General features: G+C 41.3%; 1 protein-coding gene across 1 annotated transcript; it reads left to right on the top strand.

Annotated features, from left to right (window-relative positions):
• Window positions 1–2,133: 2,133 nt before the first annotated feature.
• LOC110528164 (isotocin receptor-like) lies at window positions 2,134–17,319 on the top strand. Its single transcript, XM_021609991.2, has 3 exons — window positions 2,134–2,237; window positions 2,775–3,941; window positions 15,807–17,319. The coding sequence occupies exons 2-3, from the start codon at window positions 3,020–3,022 to the stop codon at window positions 16,058–16,060; spliced, it is 1,176 nt and encodes a 391-aa protein (XP_021465666.1). The 5' UTR covers window positions 2,134–2,237; window positions 2,775–3,019; the 3' UTR covers window positions 16,061–17,319.
• Window positions 17,320–19,479: the final 2,160 nt, after the last annotated feature.

Raw genomic sequence — 19,479 nt, 5'->3', positions numbered from 1 at the left:
TATATCTTAAAAAATGCTTCCTATGACCATGTAAACGTCCTCTGTCTAATAAATGTGTATTTCCCTCCCTCTGCTGGTCGGGTGCATCATTAATTCAATTTATATCACTTCACTGCAACTTTAGGTTAGAAGGGCATTCCTTAGAAAAACATTTATCCAGCTCGACTGCTTCACAGCACAGACATGGCAAAGCAATCGCTGAATTTGTTCGAGCAAGGCAGATCTAAATACATAACTTTCATATAACTATAATAAAGCATGCAATCTACACACTTCTTTAAATCTAAAATAAGTAAAGAAGTAATTTTGTGTGGAAGTCAAACATTTGTTTTACGTGTGAGGCAGACACATTGCAGAATTACAAAACCCAGCCCATCTCCCCTTGTCTATAGGACATGCTGTTTAAATGGCCCAAATGTTGATTTAGACATTCACAAATTTAACAGATTTTGACTATCACTAATGTAATGCACTACTACATTAATCAAATGTTGCCATCTTGCAAGATTGATGACTTAAACCATAGTGAAATAGTGCAAAACGGCTGCCAGATCAACTGCTTATAAGTGATCTACAATGGAGATTTCCTAATTTTGTTCTTTTAAGCGACACCATTCACTAATTATGAAAATAGGCCCCTTTAACCTTTGCCATGTTTTAAACTAATGTGTGTGACATAAAAAGCAGCAGCAGTGTCGAAACTAATGGCATGTAAGATCAGCGTGTGGGCCGATTGACCTGCAGTCAGGAAGCAAAGGAGCAGTAACTAGGCCTCTAATAATGTTCTAAGACTAGGCCAAGACAAGTCAGTCCACACATAGTAATCTCTTCTAAGGCTATCTGCATAGTATCTCATAGGCCGACTTCTTCCTCAATAATCGTCCAGCAACCCCATACTTCTTAGTTCTTCTTACGGCTCGTTTTGGGAACTTGTTGACTTTTAGAATTCAGAAGAAGTTTGTCTACTGGCCCGGGGGACTCGGATGCAGGTGAGCTCATTCCTTTCAGTGGCTGAGGTAGTGCGGTGTGGTTCATCACAGGCATACAGAATAGATTTCTGTGCCGAAAGGCTTTGTAAAACATCATCAATGAGACAAATATGCCATTTCAAGGTTATGCATGGCATGGATGTAGTCAACATTTGTATTTACAACCATCCTAAATTCGATCAATAATTTAGGCCTACCTACCTGGAGCAGCAGGCTGCCGATGGAAAGGACCAACTGGGGCACAAATTAAACTTCTATTCCGCGTTGGTTCAACATAATTTCATTGAAATGACGTGGAAACAGCATTGATTCAACATGTGTGCTCAGTGGGATAACATTTTTTCCACAATTGTTTCAGAGGCATTCATGGAATTAAATGGAAAGTTGCACTAGACATGCCATTTTTTTATAATTATTTTTATTTCACCTTTATTTAACCAGATAGGCCAGTTGAGAATAAGTTCTCATTTACAACTGTGACCTGGCCAAGATAAAGCAAAAGTAGTGCGAAAAAAACAACACAGAGTTACACATAAACAAACGTAGTCAATAACACAAAATAAAATAAAAATAGAAAAATCTATGTACAGTGTGTGCAAATGTAGTAAGATTAGGGAGGTAGGCAATAAATAGGCCATAGAGGCTAAAATAATTACAATTTAGCATTAATAATGAAGTGATAGATGTGCAGATGATGATGACTTGCAAGTAGAGATACTGGGGTGCAAAAGAGCAAGAGGGTAAGTAATAATATGGGGATGAGGTAGTGGGGTGTGCTATTTACAGATTGGCTGTATTGTAGCCAAATCGACTGCTGTCGACTGTAAAGCTAGTGTCCATATATTTCATCTCTAGTGTGAAGTTATTTAATTAGCCATTTAATTATGATTGTTCGTTATGTTTGTCATTATATGCTTTTAGTTGACTAAGGTAAATGATGATGATGATGACCACTTCGTTTTCGGAAATAGGACAGTTTTCATTTCAGATGTTTTCATTTCAGATGGAGTGAATTGTTCAGTACTGGGCCATCATCTATAAGAGTGGCGCACATGGACACCTAGTGGAAATAATGTGTAAATCCATTTCTCGTGTGTCATCTTGGCCAGGGATACCAGTGGTATAAATATCATGATACTGGCCATTCCGATCGCTACTAGTGAGGGAGGCTCACTGGTTTATGAAAAGAAAAACACTGTGGCGTTCCAGTATTCTATTTACAAGACAGAGGGTAAAGCAGATTCACATGTAAGTAGTCTACATTTACATTAGGAAAACCCATCATAATAGGCTATTTATTACGTGTAGGCTATGTTAAATTATAATTTGGATGTCTGAAGAATATGCATAGACAATGTGTTACACATTGGTGAGCCTCTATCAATAATTTCTTAAATCATATTATTTGGTTCTATTCCTTTTTCGTTTAAAAGGGGCTATCTACATTTCAAACAATAACAAAGCAGACAGAGCTATGAATACAAAGACCTTCCATGCTATCAAAATTATATTTTTTAACCATATTTGTTTTACTGTAAAATGTTTGTTTACAATTAAATGAGCATACATTTTGGGTTCTGATGGGGTTCGACAGTTGAACTAAGCTCATGAGGCATGTATAAGGTGTATTCTTAGGAGCCACGGGTAGCCAAATCGCATAACATTTTAAATTACAAAAATGGATGCACCAATCTCAGATTGCCCCTTCAATTTGGTATTATATAATTTTATTGTTTTGAATGAAAACAAGGTGTTTATGTGTTTCCTCTATTTCCTCTCCTTCAGTGTCTGATCCTATTCGGATATGAATAAGAAATAAGGCTTCAGCGCAACATTGCGATTACATTTTCCCACGTGCGTAAAAGGTAACAAGCTCCACACTAGGACGCTTTGCCTTGCCACCTGTTAACGAAGAGCCAAAGAATACGCGGTACTTTAAAACAACCCTCCACTGTTTAACGGTGGCTGAACATTGCTGCAATTGCATTTTGGGCGTCGCACGAGGACTGGCAGAGGATACGATCAACACAATGGAAAGTACCATATTAAATGAGCAGGACTTTTGGTCATTCAACAAATCCTGGAGGAACTCAACCCTTGGCAACGGGACCACCGGGGGAAACCAGACTAACCCCCTGAAACGGAACGACGAGGTTGCTAAAGTGGAGGTGACCGTGCTCGCCCTGGTCCTGTTCCTTGCCCTGGCTGGGAACCTGTGCGTTCTGGTGGCCATCCACACCACCAAGCACACCCAGTCCCGAATGTACTACTTCATGAAACACCTCAGCATCGCGGATCTGGTGGTGGCTATATTTCAGGTCCTGCCACAACTTATCTGGGACATTACTTTCCGTTTCTATGGACCCGATATCCTGTGCAGGTTGGTGAAATACCTTCAAATCGTCGGAATGTTCGCCTCTACCTATGTGCTTGTTTTGATGTCCGTAGACAGGTGTTTGGCGATTTGTCAGCCGCTTCGGTCTCTGCACAAGAGAAAGGACCGCTTCTATGTGATTATATCGTGGGTCCTCAGCCTATTGTTCAGCAGCCCACAGATGTACATATTTTCTCTGAAGGACGTTGGAGCCGGAGTGTATGACTGCTGGGGTGACTTCGTGGAGCCCTGGGGTGCCAAAGCGTATATAACTTGGATTAGCCTTACCATCTACATCATACCAGTGGCCATCCTGAGCCTTTGCTATGGACTAATAAGCTTTAAGATATGGCAAAACTTTAGAATGAAAACCAAGAGGGACCAGTGCATGAGCCTCACCCCGAAGACTTCGAAAGGCCATGCTCTCGCCCGGGTGAGCAGTGTAAAGCTCATCTCCAAAGCGAAGATAACCACCGTTAAAATGACATTTGTCATAGTCCTGGCGTATATTGTTTGCTGGACACCTTTCTTCACCGTGCAGATGTGGACGGCTTGGGATCCAGCGGCGCCCCGGGAAGGTAAATTTAAACTCCACCTCGAAAAGAACCATTAAAATGCAGTGTGGTGAGATTATGTGCGTAATATGAGCTACTTTAACGATGGGCTTCGCAATTCTAGACTGAAGCAATTATAAACATGTACATTTTAAAGTTAAACCACAATGAATGTCCATGGTTAATTTAAAACGCTCAGAACGTATTCTGCCTTGGGGTTTATCATACGGCGTGCGTAATGTTGCATGCGGTGTAGTATTATTTATCAGACTTCGGCATTCTGCGCACCGGAGCAGCCCACAGCTCCAGTAATGGTGTACGTAAATACTTTAATAATTACGAATAGCAAATAGCCTCGATGATAATACAAATATACAAAGATACACTATACAACCTTTGCCATTGACAGTCAAATGAAATTCGCACAATATTGGACACTGCACTTTTACCCAGGACATGTTGGCCAACCTGAGGAACATCAGAGGATGTATGCCATTGTAAGATTAGACGCATCATATGGAGTAGCCGCCCACCCACACAGGCAGTGGATAAAATGACAACGTAAGCTTAGATAATTTCACAGCATCTCATTATATTCCTCCAGCCAACCAAAATGCCATGTTGCAAATGAAGCTCTGCCCACCTATCGAAATGTATTGTGACTTGTGGAGACGCGGGTTCAACGATCCGAATATGTATGGAATAATGTTACATTTGCAAAAAAAAAACATTATTCATTTTATTCATTTCATATAGGCCTATCAACATATCCTTCATTTTTGAAAAGTTTTGAATTTGACAATGGTTGTCCAGAATTGGTACAGTTTGTTTTATGAAGACAAAAAAAAAAAAAAAATCACTCTCTGTAACGAACAACAACAACATTGACAACAGTGATCTTATTAGGCTATAACACCCCTCCACTGAAGCGAAGCAAATTATCCTACCCACGATAATTTACATGCTACCAAAATAAATCACTGGAAGCAGTCTTTCATGAGTGTAACCTGCGTGGTTTGCGTGCATCTCTGAGGCCCAACCTCCCGAGCCTGCCTGCAGTTAATCATTAGTCTGAGTGTACATGTAAGGCGAGCTATTGTTACCTGGGAGGCACATCGGCGCGCATGAGTGGGGCCACGCATGTCATCTCCTCAGTCCAGCACACAGGGCAGCGGCACGGCACGACACCCTAGAGCTCTTGGATGGATCAGCAGACAGTCCACTGTAATTGATCTCTTAATGACCCGCTTTATGGCCACATCCAATGTTATTCATTAATTCATTGGTTTTCGTTAAATATGCTATTGCTGTCGGCAGTGGCGATTTTAGCATATCAATCTTGGTGATGCAAAAAAAAAAAAAAAAGTGGGATGCATGCCAGCAAAGCTAGTGCACAACACAACACTAAACAATACATTAATTGCACCATAACGGTGACAAACGGTGCCCACAAACAGTTAGGGCCTATATAAAGCTCTCCCAACAGCAGAGTCCCAATAGCATTTCCAACACCTTACCACTGCTACACCTGGCTATCAGCAGAGCCTTGTCTGGCAGCAAAACAGTTCATTCAGCCTCATTTACTGTCTTTAAAAAAAACATAGCTGATATGGCTGACTTGCTTAAACAAATGTGGTTTCTACTGACAATTGAGATGTACAAACTATGGTATAAGGGGACGAAAAGCAAATAAGAGGAAATCTGTAATTTTGATTAATTAATGAGAGAGCTAGGACAGACATAGTCAATATAACTATTTGTTCAACACTTTTGAAATGAACAGCGAAATAATTCAGAACATGGGCCGTTCTTACAGTGTTCTCCCTGTACACCAAGTCAGAACCATAAGATAAATAAATGGGGCATATAAGCAAACAATGAAAGCTCTTACAATATTCTCATCTTGCCTATGCCGTTTGGCCATCGCTCATCCATATATTGATATGTACATATTCTTATTAATTCCTTTACACTTGTGTGTAAAAGGTAGTTGTTGTGAAATTGTTAGATTACTTGTTAGATATTACTGCATGGTCGGAACTAGAAGCACAAGCATTTCGCTAGACTCACATTAACATCTGCTAACCATGTTTATGTGACCAATAAAATTTGATTTGATTTGATGGTTACATTTCTCAAAAACAGGTTATAGGCTACATGTGCACCACCAAGTCAGAACAGCAAGCGACATTTTAAGAGGTGAAAATAAACCAAATTATTAGAGTGAGGCACATGGGCTACTAACAGCTTACTACATAACATAGACCGAGTATTACTTTCTAAGCTACAGTATACATAACCCTCTGGCATATTACATAATTTATGCAGATGCATACAATACATTTTTGGACCCACCTTGTTGTGCTGTGCTCACTTGAACAGGAAGGTGGTGCGGTGGTCCCTTTGTGGGCAAATTTTGTCATCAAACTTTGTCATCAAAGCCTGGCATTCTCTGGATTTATGGTGGTTTTCAGGAGAACTGGGAACTCGCAGAAAAAAAGTTTGAATCATGATGACGTCAGTGATCTTCAGGTCATAGCTCTAGAAACAGGCCCAAGTTCCCAATTTACAATTCCAAGTTTAAAAAAAAGTTTAAAACATATTTTTCCAGTCGTGGCTCGTTTTTCCCCGAGTTCTCAGTTGTCTTGAACTCACTAAAGTAAGATTTTGCAGTTCTGAGTTAACAGTTGTTTTGAGTGCAGCACAAATCATGCTTCATTGACAGCATGGCCAATGTTGAATGTTTATAATTTTAAACTAGGAAAATAGACCCTTAATCTTAGACTTGGGACCATACAGCCACTCCACTGAACAGCAGGCTAGTGATTGCTTTGCAATGCTTGCAGTTAGCCACTGATTCCTTCCAAACCACGCATTGTTGAAGTTGCGATTTCCTACTTGTTGTGTGTTAATGTTTATGTCCAATGGCCAATGAGCACAGATACATTTGATCTATAATTTCTATTCATTATTTCTCTTCATATGACAAGTATTAAAAATGATTTGCCAGTAGATTGTCGACTTGATTCATGATGATGACTGCTAGCTAAGATTGTGAAAGTATGATGTTGACATGATCAGTCCAATCAAAGCTAATGTAGATAAAACATGATTTGATGTCATTTTTTCTGTGGCCAATGACCTTAAGCCTTCTTGGTTGAGCACTTCTAATGTAACTCTATGGCAGCACCCAAGGGGGCTTGAATTTTTGAGATGACATAGTGTCCCCATGAGTGACAGAACACTGAGCCTGTGAGGACTGACACTAGAGTAGAGAAGCAGGTACGGGGAGTCAACATTTAATTAGGAACAGACATGGAACAGGACAGGAACAGCGTCAGAACCGGGTAATACACAGATGTAAGACAATTAATGCAGCAGAGGGGAACAGAGCAGGGAACTGACAAATATGGGGGAGGTAATAAACATGTGATTGAGTCCAGGTGAGTCCAATAAATCACTGATGCGCGTGACAAGGGGGCGAAGAGCGTGAGCAGGCGTGACAGAGCCAATCACGGCACAACGCTCCGTATTTTCTGCTGGCTTGCCCCACCACCATAGAAAGCACTGAGCTAGGCTGAAACACCTACATTTTGGAGCTGCCTTACTCAAGAAAACAGAAAAGAGACCATGTTTGTATGCAGCTTTATTAATTCACCAATATATATATTTTTTACATTGTTTCCAAACGAATATGTGACACATATTAATGCCAAAATAACATGCAAAACAGGCAAGCCCAAATTGTACTTTATTTATTTTTGCTAAAAATGTGGAGCTCGAAACCGGTGGGGCTCTGCCCTGAATGACAGATCGTGGCTGGCAGTTCGAGTTTTGCATGCCATTTTTGTTTACATTCCTTTCCAACCAAATTGGCCTATAATAACTATCCAGAAGCCATACACATTACACCAAGGTTAACCTCAGGTCTCCCCACTGGAAGCCTGAGGTAGGGGGAGCGCGGATCTATGAAATAGTGCACCTCTAACTTGGTGGACCCCCACCCCACCCCACTGGGTAGCAAATGGCTGGACAACGGACCGTACCGAAAAAACACATGGTTGCCAAGAAAACGCTCGTTTTGCTAGATTCTTCAAATGTATACGCAGCATTTGTATGTTGGAGTCACTTTTAATTCTTAATTGATCAACCGTTTCTATCATAGGCCACTGTAATCGAAGGGGGCTCAGGGCAGTAGCATTCTGCTCATCTGATGAAGGTGCACATGGATCAGATTCAAACTTTGAAGACTGAGATCGAGTCATTGAAGACAGACCAGCAGAAAGAGAAACATTATCTGAGGGCAGAGATAAGGGCGACAGCTGATGCATTGGTCCAGAGCCAGGCGGCATCGGCATAGAGTCAGGCGGAGAATGACGCGTTGAAGAGGGCGAGGATCCATGCCAGGCACACTTGTGAGCTCTGGAACTCCACCTCCGACAGGCAGAGTCAACATACCTGGTGGGTTCATCAGGTCGTCGGTTCACCCTGACATTTCTATTCCTCTTCTGACAACAGAACTTGACCAACTGCTCACTAGGCACAGCAAGGGCCGTCTGGACCATTATGCTGTTCTGCTACAGCCTAATAAATAAATGCAGGTGGCTTATATCTTCAAAATCCTTTAATGCTTTATTATACAAATGTAAAAACATATACTGTACAGTACTGTATTTCCTCATCATCATATTTATGCTTTCGTTAATAAAATAATGATAAAAATACTCTTTCAAAATGCTAATGTTTATTTAGTTATGGATCCATAATGAATTACTATAGGAATAAATATCACTGAATTAGAGAAATATCCGAACAATGTTGTCTAATGAAGGTTAACAAATTGTTACTTACTGGAAAATACTCTTTCAAACACACATGGTCACGTTGTACATCGCCATTATGGCTATTAGCAGGGCTATATTTTGGAATTTATAAATATTATTTTGGCCTATTCAGATTACAATCACTCACTGTCGTTTTTTTAAAAACAAAATAATCTAAAATATCGTTATATATAGCCTACCCGCTGTGGATGACTGTTTCAGTACCGTTTCGCATTTCTCTGAGACAAGCATGGAGAAACAAAAATGTTCAATTATATTCCATGATATTCTTAAAATATGTGTTGACTGAATATAAGCCAACATCTCTCTGTATTTTGATACATTGTGGATGGGGCCTCTCGAGTGGCGCAGCTGTCTAAGATACTGCATTGCAGTTCAAAATGCGTCGCTGTAGATGGAGGTTCAATACCTGTGCTGGCTTCCTCCGAGAGACCCATGAGGTGGCTTTTGGTTTTAATTTAGAATTCTCCAACCCTCTATATGTAATTATTGGCACACTTTATCAATCACACTTTACATACTGCATCCCATTAGCCAGGCCTATCCACATTCAGATTCTGGTATGCAGGGGAGGGAGATTGGACAATCTGCGCTGAACTAAATACAGTAGATGGCCTACTGTTTGGGGTTGCCATGTTGTTTATGTTCTATCCTTTGAAGAGGTATAATATATCATTTTAGCTGTATTGCTGTAAACAGCTAAGGAGCATGGTAAATCAAAGTGAGACCATCCATCCATTGGAAATACATCAGAGGTACAGCACAGCACTATGTATTCAAATCAAATTCAAACAAATCAAATGTATTTATAAAGCCCTTCTTACATCAGCTGATATCTCAAAGTGCTGTACAGAAACCCAGCCCAAAACCCCAAACAGCAAGCAATGCAGGTGTAGAAGCATGGTGGCTAGGAAAAACTCCCTAGAAAGGCCAGAACCTAGGAAGAAACCTAGAGAGGAACCAGGCTATGAGGGGTGGCCAGTCCTCTTCTGGCTGTGCCGGTGGAGATTATAACAGAACATGGCCAAGATGTTCAAATGTTCATAGATGACCAGCAGGGTCAAATAATAATATTCAACACAACTGCTCTCTTCTGTTCTGTTCCCTTCTGATTCCCAAAGCAGCAGCATCACAAATTATTTCCCAACATTTCAAGGCAAACACCAGGAAATAAAAGGAGGTGGTAAACAGTTATTAGAATCCCCAAACAATCTTGCATTACAAGTGTATGGAAAACTATAGAAATAACAATTCTCTTTTTTTTTTAAGTAGAGTAGATGTCCGCTCCCCCATGGAAATATCATTAGCATAATAAAATAAAAAATCCACCTGTTTAAGCTAGAGATAACAGTTTTTGCATGGGCTGCTTCTCAATCCACCTGTTTAAGCTAGAGATAACAGTTTTTGCATGGGCTGCTTCTCAATCCACCTGTTTAAGCTAGAGATAACAGTTTTTGCATGGCCTGCGTCTCAATCCACCGCATCCGCCAATGGCAGCCTTCAACCTTATGCGTTGGAAGGTTGCCAAGCTACAGCTGTGTTTGTCAAACCATGAGACATCCCGAAAATCGTTCTTGTCACGGAAACGTCTGTAGCGTCAGAACGGTTTGGCCTATAGACGAATATGACCACTCTATGGAAAGATGAGACTTGTTTTGCACCAGCCTTACAAGACTCATCTGAAGGAAGTACAGTATATATGGAAGTGGTTTAGTGCCCCCAAATATTTTGTATGGGCAAAATAATAAATAATAATTACCTGATCTTTCTTATATAGAACAGACACATTAAAAACAACTTCCCTTTGATTTATTTTTGGACTATGTCACGTGTGCTTATGTTTATTGATGAAATAATTCACTCCCTGGACTTGCTTCCCGACTCCCAGCGCACACGTTACAGAATAACGCCTCACCAAAGGGAAGCATCAGGGGGTGGTTTTTTTGTTTTTGTGTTGGAGGTGATGTCGGGTTCGGGTGTCAGTACCGGAGCTACCAGCGAGGCCTCAGGCGGTTCGTCGGACTCTCATGCTTCAACTGGCTTGACAGGTTCCCATGCCTCGGCGGGTTCGACGGGTTCCCCTGCCTCAGCTGGATCGACAGGTTTCCATACCTTAGTGGGATCGATAGGCTCCCATGCCTCAGCTGGGTGAAAAGGTTCCCGTGCCTCAGCCGATGCAACCAGGGAGTTTTCAGCTGGGTCATCAGGATCTCACGCCTCAGCCGCTTTGTCAGGTTTCTGCTCCTCGGCGGAGGCAACCGTTCCGCTCCTGTTCCCCGGGATCGTCCCTTTGGTTGGTGTCCTGCGGCTGGAGCCTCGTGCCAGGTAGGGGATACTGTCACGTGTGCTCCCTCTTCGACCTCTAGGTCACCAGGCTGCTTATTATTGCGCACACCTGCCACCATCGTCACACGCATCAGCGCCTAATGACATTCACCTGGAAGCCATCACCTCCTAGATTACCTGCCCTATTTATGTCACTCCCTTTGGTTCCTTCCCCAGGTGTTGTTGTTTCAGTTTCATGTCTGTGCGTTGTTCGTGTTTCTTGTTTTGTATTATGTTCCATTTATTGATTAAATGATTCACTCCCTGAACTTGCTTCCTGACTCCCAGAGCGCACGTTAGACTATCTGTTGTTCTATGTAGTGAATCTTTTATTTGTTGAGTTTCTATGGGCTAACAGCAGTAAGGCCAATGCAGTTATATTGCCATATTGGGCATGGGATGCAACATGGTGCAAATAGTTTATTTTCACTATATGTTTCCATAAAATACAATTGGAAAATCCATAATATATTGGCTTTAAAATGGAAAGAAAGTAGCTTATAAACTATTTGAAAGCAGCCATTATGGAAGAGAACCTGGCTGCATGTGGCTATGGAGAGATAAGGTATCCATTAGCTAGCAGCACCACAGCCAGCAGAGTGAGCCCAGACAGCCGTACAGACTAATGGCTATTACTGAGGAGGCCATTAGTAACACATGCAGTACTTTGCTAATGTTTGATAAGGACCACATCACACTGCCTATTACCTCCAACATGGCAGATAATGATGTCAGCATTACACCTATTCACATTCAGATAACAACCTATCAAGACACACTTGTAATACTATTCTGATGAAACTATAATGTAGGATTTAAGTCATGACACTTTATTACAGAGCAGATTATTTGACATACCCCTTGATAGAGCTAAGATAACCCGTAGCTTCCTTTTCTTGCCACAGAGAAGCTAAACTATAAATTGAAAACATCCGTTAGTACAGAATGGTTGTCAGTGGTGTTTTTCCTCCTCGAAAACCGTTATACATTGGCTCCCCAGAGATGGGCTCAAATAAGAGAATTTTCCACCACTCTCGCAATAAAATCAAACTGCAAACACAAAAGTTCAAGTTCTCTGTTTCCTGCTTTCCTTGAAAAGGGGTGAACTCAGCAGAAACATGATTCCCAAACACAGCAACCCACAGCAATATCATTGATTTAAGCTTCATGTGGACCTGTACTTCTTCCCCTTTTCTACACAACAGTACCATAGCTGAAATTTAAGGGATTTAGGACTTGATTACCTTCTCATACTCATATAAACAAACACACTCTAGAGTGCGCAGACCTTACCGTGAAATGCAGATGAAAGCTATGTATGTGACCTCCTGGGGGTACAACTCAATATTAGGAAGGTGTTCTTAATGTTTTGTACACTCACTGTATAATATATACATACAGTAATACTACAGTACTATAGTCTTTTTTCATGTGGGTATTTTGAGCTTGTTCCTATGGCTTTAGCACTATATTGTCATTTGTTTTGAATGGCAACATAATGAAGAAAACTGGTTAAACCGTAACATTTTTTGACCAAGACAAAGTTTGCTGCCTATGTTGTCTCAATATTGATTATCAGATGCTGATCTGCAGCATCCCATCTATGAGTTGTGTCCATGCCCATCCATACCTGAGTGTACAGCCTTCATACTCCCCAAGTTGCCTCACCCTCTGCTCTGCTGTGTGATGCTGACTGGCAGTGACTCCATCAATCAGCATTCTGTGGTAGAAATTCTATAGTAAGAGAGACTGCAGATATGCAGGGAACAGAGTTGTTAAAAGTCATTTAGCTCGTCTGTGTAGATCAAGATAGCTGATATTGCCACCATTCTCTGTTCCTCCCAGGAATTCCCACATAGCTAAATTCCTGCCGATCGCAAACACAGGAGGTCACATACTGCGGTCGCACCCAAAACGTTTGTACCAGTAAAAAATACTAGCATGTAACAATGGACAATTATTTAAATAAAAATCAGTATGTCTAATAAACAGTTTAGTATGTAATGAATATTAATTTCCTCCACAAGTCTGCCTTGTCACCATGGCCACGGTGTGCTCCTCCCTGCATTTAAAGAAGCTTTTGAGACACCAAGCCTCATTATTTTTATTGTCATTCGAAAAGTAACGTTTTTTATTTATTTATTTTTTTACCCCCTTTTCTCCTCCAATTTCATGGTATCCAATTGCAACTCCTGTACAGACTCGGGAGAGGCAAAGGGCGAGAGCCGTGCATCCTCTGAAACTCAACCCAACCACTGCTTCTTGACACAATGCCCACTTAACCTGGAAGCCAGCTGCACCACTGTGTCAGAGGAAACACCATACACGATGGGACAGAGACATCTCTGCCGGCCAAACCCTCTCCTAACCCGGACAACGCCGGGCCAATTATGCACCGCCCCATAGGTCTTCCGGTCACAGACAGCTGCGACAGAGTCTGGACTCAAACTCAGAATCTCTAGGGGCACAGCTAGCACTGTGGAGGCCTTAGTAAAGTGTTATTAAATATAATGTTAGATGTGCCTTTTTATTAAAACACGGAAGTCCTTTTCAGTTGTGTCGACTCAAACAATCATGTGATCAGATACTAAATAGAGAGTTATTGTACTAGCTTCCATTTAAGGAATTAATAGTGTAGTGCATCTGATAGCCAGGTCAGTGGTTGGCTGAGAGCCAAAACAGAGTCTTGTTTTGGAATTCTACTGCTTAGCTTCTCTGGCAGTGAATCATCTGAAGTGCAGTCTTGATATTAAACTCAGATGATTGTAAATAATTGTCTTTCTTAGAAGAGGAAATAAAATAGTTTGATGTTGTGTCAGCCTTTATGAATGTGCTAAAGAGCCTAAAACGTGGCCACCAGTCCATACAGCACCTGACAACAGATTTACGAATCAAGGAAAATATTCTAATTTGCCAGTTTAGTGTGATTGATCGTCTCCTGGTAAACGGCACCATGAGCTTATCTACCAAAGGTTATTTATCATCATAATTCCTTCCTTAAAATGACATCTTGGCCCCATTCTCACCCGTGCTCCACCTTTTACAAAGCCATAAAACATTTTTATAGACATGATCTGGCAAGACATTTTTTTAACTAGGCAAGTCAGTTAAGAACAAATTCTTATTTACAATGACTACCTACACCAGCCAAACCTGGATGATGCTGGGCCAATTGTGCACCGCCCTATGGATCTGTCAATCACAGCCAGTTGTGATACAGCCTGGATTTGAACCAGGGTGTCTGTAGTGACAATTCTAGCACTGAGATGCAATGTCTTAGACCAATGCGCCCCTCAGGAGCCCAATATACTGAATGCTATTTAACATGGCATACAGTATATATTGAATGTACTGTAGCATATACAGAACATTCATTTACATTTGGACCATTATTATTACTGGTAAATACTTCCAAACACGGAAGCTCTGGCTTTGCCTAACATAGTTAGATCAAAAAAAGCTGTGTGTAAGTGTTAGAATGTCTGTCTGTTTGACTGCTGCTTAGTGCCCCTTGTGGTGTCTCTGGGACTCAACCACCTGTCATGCGTCAGTGAAAAGATAATCGATCCAATGCCAAGATGCATTCATTCATATCCTTCCCTACCTCACATCTATCCAAGAGCAAGGTTATGAATATGAGAGAGGAAATGTATTGAGTTATTCATTCATCTATCATCATTGTGTTCCTTTGAGATTTGTGTCATTTTGTGGCTCAAAGTAAGCTACAAAGCAATGGAATTACAGAGTACCTACTTTACTAGCTGCAGGACATCCTAATGCTGCAGGACATTCTAATGCTGCAGGACATTCTAATGCTGCAGGACATTCTAATGCTGCAGGATGTCCTAATGCTGCAGGACATTCTAATGCTGCAGGACATCCTAATGCTGCAGGATGTCCTAATGCTGCAGGACATTCTAATGCTGCAGGACGTCCTAATTCTGCAGGATGTCCTAATGCCGCAGGACATTCTAATGCTGCAGGACGTCCTAATGCTGCAGGACATTCTAATGCTGCAGGATGTCCTAATGCTGCAGGACATTCTAATGCTGCAGGACGTCCTAATTCTGCAGGATGTCCTAATGCTGCAGGACATTCTAATGCTGCAGGACACCCTAATGCTGCAGGACATTCTAATGCTGCAGGACGTCCTAATGCTGCAGGACATTCTAATGCTGCAGGACGTCCTAATTCTGCAGGATGTCCTAATGCTGCAGGACATTCTAATGCTGCAGGACGTCCTAATGCTGCAGGACATTCTAATGCTGCAGGACATCCTAATGCTGCAGGACACCCTAATGCTGCAGGATATCCTAATGCTGCAGGACATTCTAATGCTGCAGGACATTCTAATGCTGCAGGATGTCCTAATGCTGCAGGACATTCTAATGCTGCAGGACGTCCTAATGCTGCAGGACATTCTAATGCTGCAGGACATCCTAATGCTGCAGGACACCCTAATGCTGCAGGATATCCTAATGCTGCAGGACACCCTAATGCTGCAGGACATTCTAATGCTGCAGGACATTCTAATGCTGCAGGACATCCTAATGCTGCAGGACATTCTAATGCTGCAGGACATCCTAATGCTGCAGGACATCCTAATGCTGCAGGACACCCTAATGCTGCAGGATATCCTAAATGCTGCAGGACGTCCTAATGTATTGGCAATTTGCAATCAATAAAAATCTAAGTGTGTGTGTGTGTCTTGTTTCCCCAGCCATGCCCTTCATCATCTCCATGCTGCTGGCCAGTCTGAACAGTTGCTGTAACCCGTGGATCTACATGTGCTTTGCGGGCCACCTGTTCTCAGACCTGAGGCAGAACTTTGTGTGCTGCTCGGCCCGCTACCTCAAGTCCTCCCAGTGCCACTGCGAGCGTGACAACGACTCCAGCCGCAAAAGCAACTCCTCCACCTACGTTATCAAGAGCACCAGTAGCCAGAGGAGCGTCACACAGACCTCCACCACATGAGACGCCCTCACTTCCCACAATGGTACCCCCCCAGTCAGAACTGTAAACCCCTCACACACACCCTCCACCACTGCCCCAAACCCACGTTTCTCCTTCCCCTACTGTTGTCCCGCTCCGGGGGAGGCTCACCTAAAACTATTGCACTGATTTTTATATTTCGTCTCAGACATGGTTTGTCAAGAGTAAATTGAACAATTGATTGTTGTACAGATGGAGATTTATTTGGGGACATGTTGAACGTCTCCACTTACAGGCAAATGTCCTGTCGCAGTTCAGAGTGAGTCATCCATTGATTGTGTTTTCAGACTGATGGATTTACATATTTGGTCCGTGGAGGAGGACAGGAGATGGTAAATGAAAAATTAAGCACTGACTGTCACTCCCAACCAAGGAGAGGAGGGAGCTGTGTTCTCCTCACCATGGACTTAAAGTCCATTAACATAGGCCTCCCATGCCACAGACTTTGTGTCAATCAGATCTGTAATGGTGGTTTGGATTGTGAATACTGACCAAGACAGTGACATTTCTTAATAATTTTGTCAGCCTGAAGGTAAAGCTACTCTCCTCTTGCATTGCTTTGCACATATTGACATATAGGAAGTCTCCTGTGCTATGTTGCTCATGTCTGTTGTATCACACCATCCTTTAGGTCACACACACAGTACGTTTCAATTATTACACAGTTTGTGAAATGACAACTGCCATATCTGTCATGCTGTAAATGTTTACTTACTTAATTTTACAGAAGGCAACTCAATAAACTAGCTACCATTTTCTTCTAGGATGAACACAAACATCCAAATGTATTTCTATGAAGATTGTGGTGTACTTTGGCAAAAATGTTCCTACGTAATTACTCTGTCTGTACTTTTTGAGCGGTAGGCTGACGTCTTCTTCATTGCAAAATAGGATTGAGAAAATGGATTACACACACTCAGAACACTCAGAATTGGGAGAGCAATTCCATGAATCCTGCTTTGATCTATCTGGATTATTCAGTGTATTTGAGAACCTATTGCATAAAGAGGGTGACCTGCCTTAATTATGAATCTACTTGAAACTGTGTTCCTTGTGCACATCACAAATGGCAGTATTCTTTTATGTTACTTTTTACAAAGTTGGCTTCTGCTTGTACTGTAAACGTCTTGGTTTTCGATCCTTAAACCTACTGAACATTTAATAGAAAACATCATTTCCTTATTTGCATTTAAAGTACATACTGTATGTATCTCTTATTTATTTGAAATAAATTGTTTGTGTTCTATCAAGTGAGTCTGAAATGATTTTTTTTGTGTGCATCAAATGGAGTTGAGCCTTTTGGACCTCATAACTTAACTTATTTAAAAAATATATATATTCTATGATAACAAGGACATGTTTGACTTTTTTTGGGGGGGGGGGGGGGGGGGACATTAATTAATGTGATTTTACAAAGGGGCTATTTTCTTTATTGGTGAACCATAACAAACTAATACGGTTGAAAGTGATATCAGGGGCACACAGCAAATGTTAAATAAAATCATAATAAATACAATAATCATGAAAAAAACATTATTGATGATAGAGAATTTAACGAGGACTATAAAATAAACATATTATTATTTTAATGCTTATATTTCTTGTGGAAGTTGATGAATAGAATTGTCCAACACAACAAGACAGTCGTGAAGAGGGCACGACAAAGCCTATTCCCCCTCAGGAAACTCAAAACATTTGGCAAAGGTCCTGAGATCCTCAAAAGATTCTACAGCTGCAAAATAAAGAGCATCCTGACTGGTTGCATCACTGCCTGGTACGGCAACTGCTCGGCCTCTGACCGCAAGACACTACAGAGGGTAGTGCGCACGGCCCAGTACATCACTGGGGCTAAGCTGCCTGCCATCCAGGACATATACACCAGGCGGTGTCAGAGGAAGGCCCTAAAAATGGTCAAAGACCCCAGCCACCCCAGTCATAGACTGTTCTCTCTACTACCGCATGGCAAGCGGTACCGGAGTGCCAAGTCTAGGTCCAAAAGGCTTCATAACAGCTTCTACCCCCAAGCCATAAGAATCCTGAACAGATAATCAAATGGCTACCCGGACTATTTGCATTGTGTGCCCCCCAACCCCTCTTTTTACGCTGCTGCTACTCTCTGTTTATCATTTATGCATAGTCACTTTAACTATACATTCATGTACATACTACCTCAATTGGGCTGACCAACCACTGCTCCCGCACATTGACTAACTGGGCTATCTGCATTGTGTCCCGCCCCCCCACCACCCGCCAACCCCTCTTTTACTCTAATGCTACTCTCTGTTTATCATATATGCATAGTCACTTTAACCATATCTACATGTACATACTACCTCAATCAGCCTGACTAACTGGTGTCTTTATGTAGCCTCGCTACTTTTATAGCCTGGCTATTGTACATAGCCTGTCTTTTTACTGTTGTTTTATTTCTTTACTTACCTATTGTTCACCTAGCACATTTTTTAAACTATTGGTTAGAGCCTGTAAGTAAGCATTTCACTGTAAGGTCTACCTACACCTGTTGCATTCAGTGCGAGTGACAAATAAACTTTGATTTGATTTGATAACACCCAGAGACATGTCAAAAACGCCTATATCCACTGAAAAAAAGTATTCAAAATGCATAGAATTCCCTTTCAAGATCCATATATTTGTGTTATTAAGGTAAAGGACACCGACCTTCCACATTTTACACTAAATAAGAAGTGATATTTCCTGGGGACAGAAAAGGCACCACATTGTAGAAATGACCCAGCTCATAAAGTATGTTGAACTTCTGTATCTTACATTTACATTAATGTGCACATACATACATGTCATAGAAAGATAGGAAAAATATTTGGGATGGGATAATGCTACTTTTATAGGCATGGCTTTACGTGTCTGGATCCAGACCACTGGTTCTCAATAGGCTTTTCTGTCCTTACCTTCCAATGAGAATGACTGGTCCACCTGGTTACAAAAATATGTTTATAATTTCCACTTTAAAATTTCAGACTTGGTTTTCCCTCACGAAAAATGTATCAACCCCTACAAAAATGTATTATAATCCACATAATAATTCAAAGTTTCTGTTGCTGCAGGATTATTTTTACTGCTGTAGTAAACTGGTTCAAATTAAGATCCTACATCTACAGAGGCCAAGAGGATAATAATAATCTGTGATATCAATTCAAAGAAACCCAAATACTGCTCTGGAATATTTATAGCTACAGTCTTATCCACCAAATAATTATGTGCAAATGTTGATAGAGCAAATTCCCCACAGATTAGGTTAGGCCCCACTCATCATAAATCGACAACAGATATTTGTACTTCTCTTTCTCAATCAATATATGAACAAATGCAATAACACCAATGTCGTATATCTTTAGTGAGATAATTGGCGTACACTCTAATGC

This window comes from Oncorhynchus mykiss, chromosome 7 (assembly GCF_013265735.2).
Source record: "Oncorhynchus mykiss isolate Arlee chromosome 7, USDA_OmykA_1.1, whole genome shotgun sequence".
NCBI classification, from domain to species: domain Eukaryota; kingdom Metazoa; phylum Chordata; class Actinopteri; order Salmoniformes; family Salmonidae; genus Oncorhynchus; species Oncorhynchus mykiss.
The sequence above is the reverse complement of the archived record's forward strand: the minus strand, read 5'-3'. Positions and strand labels throughout refer to the sequence as shown.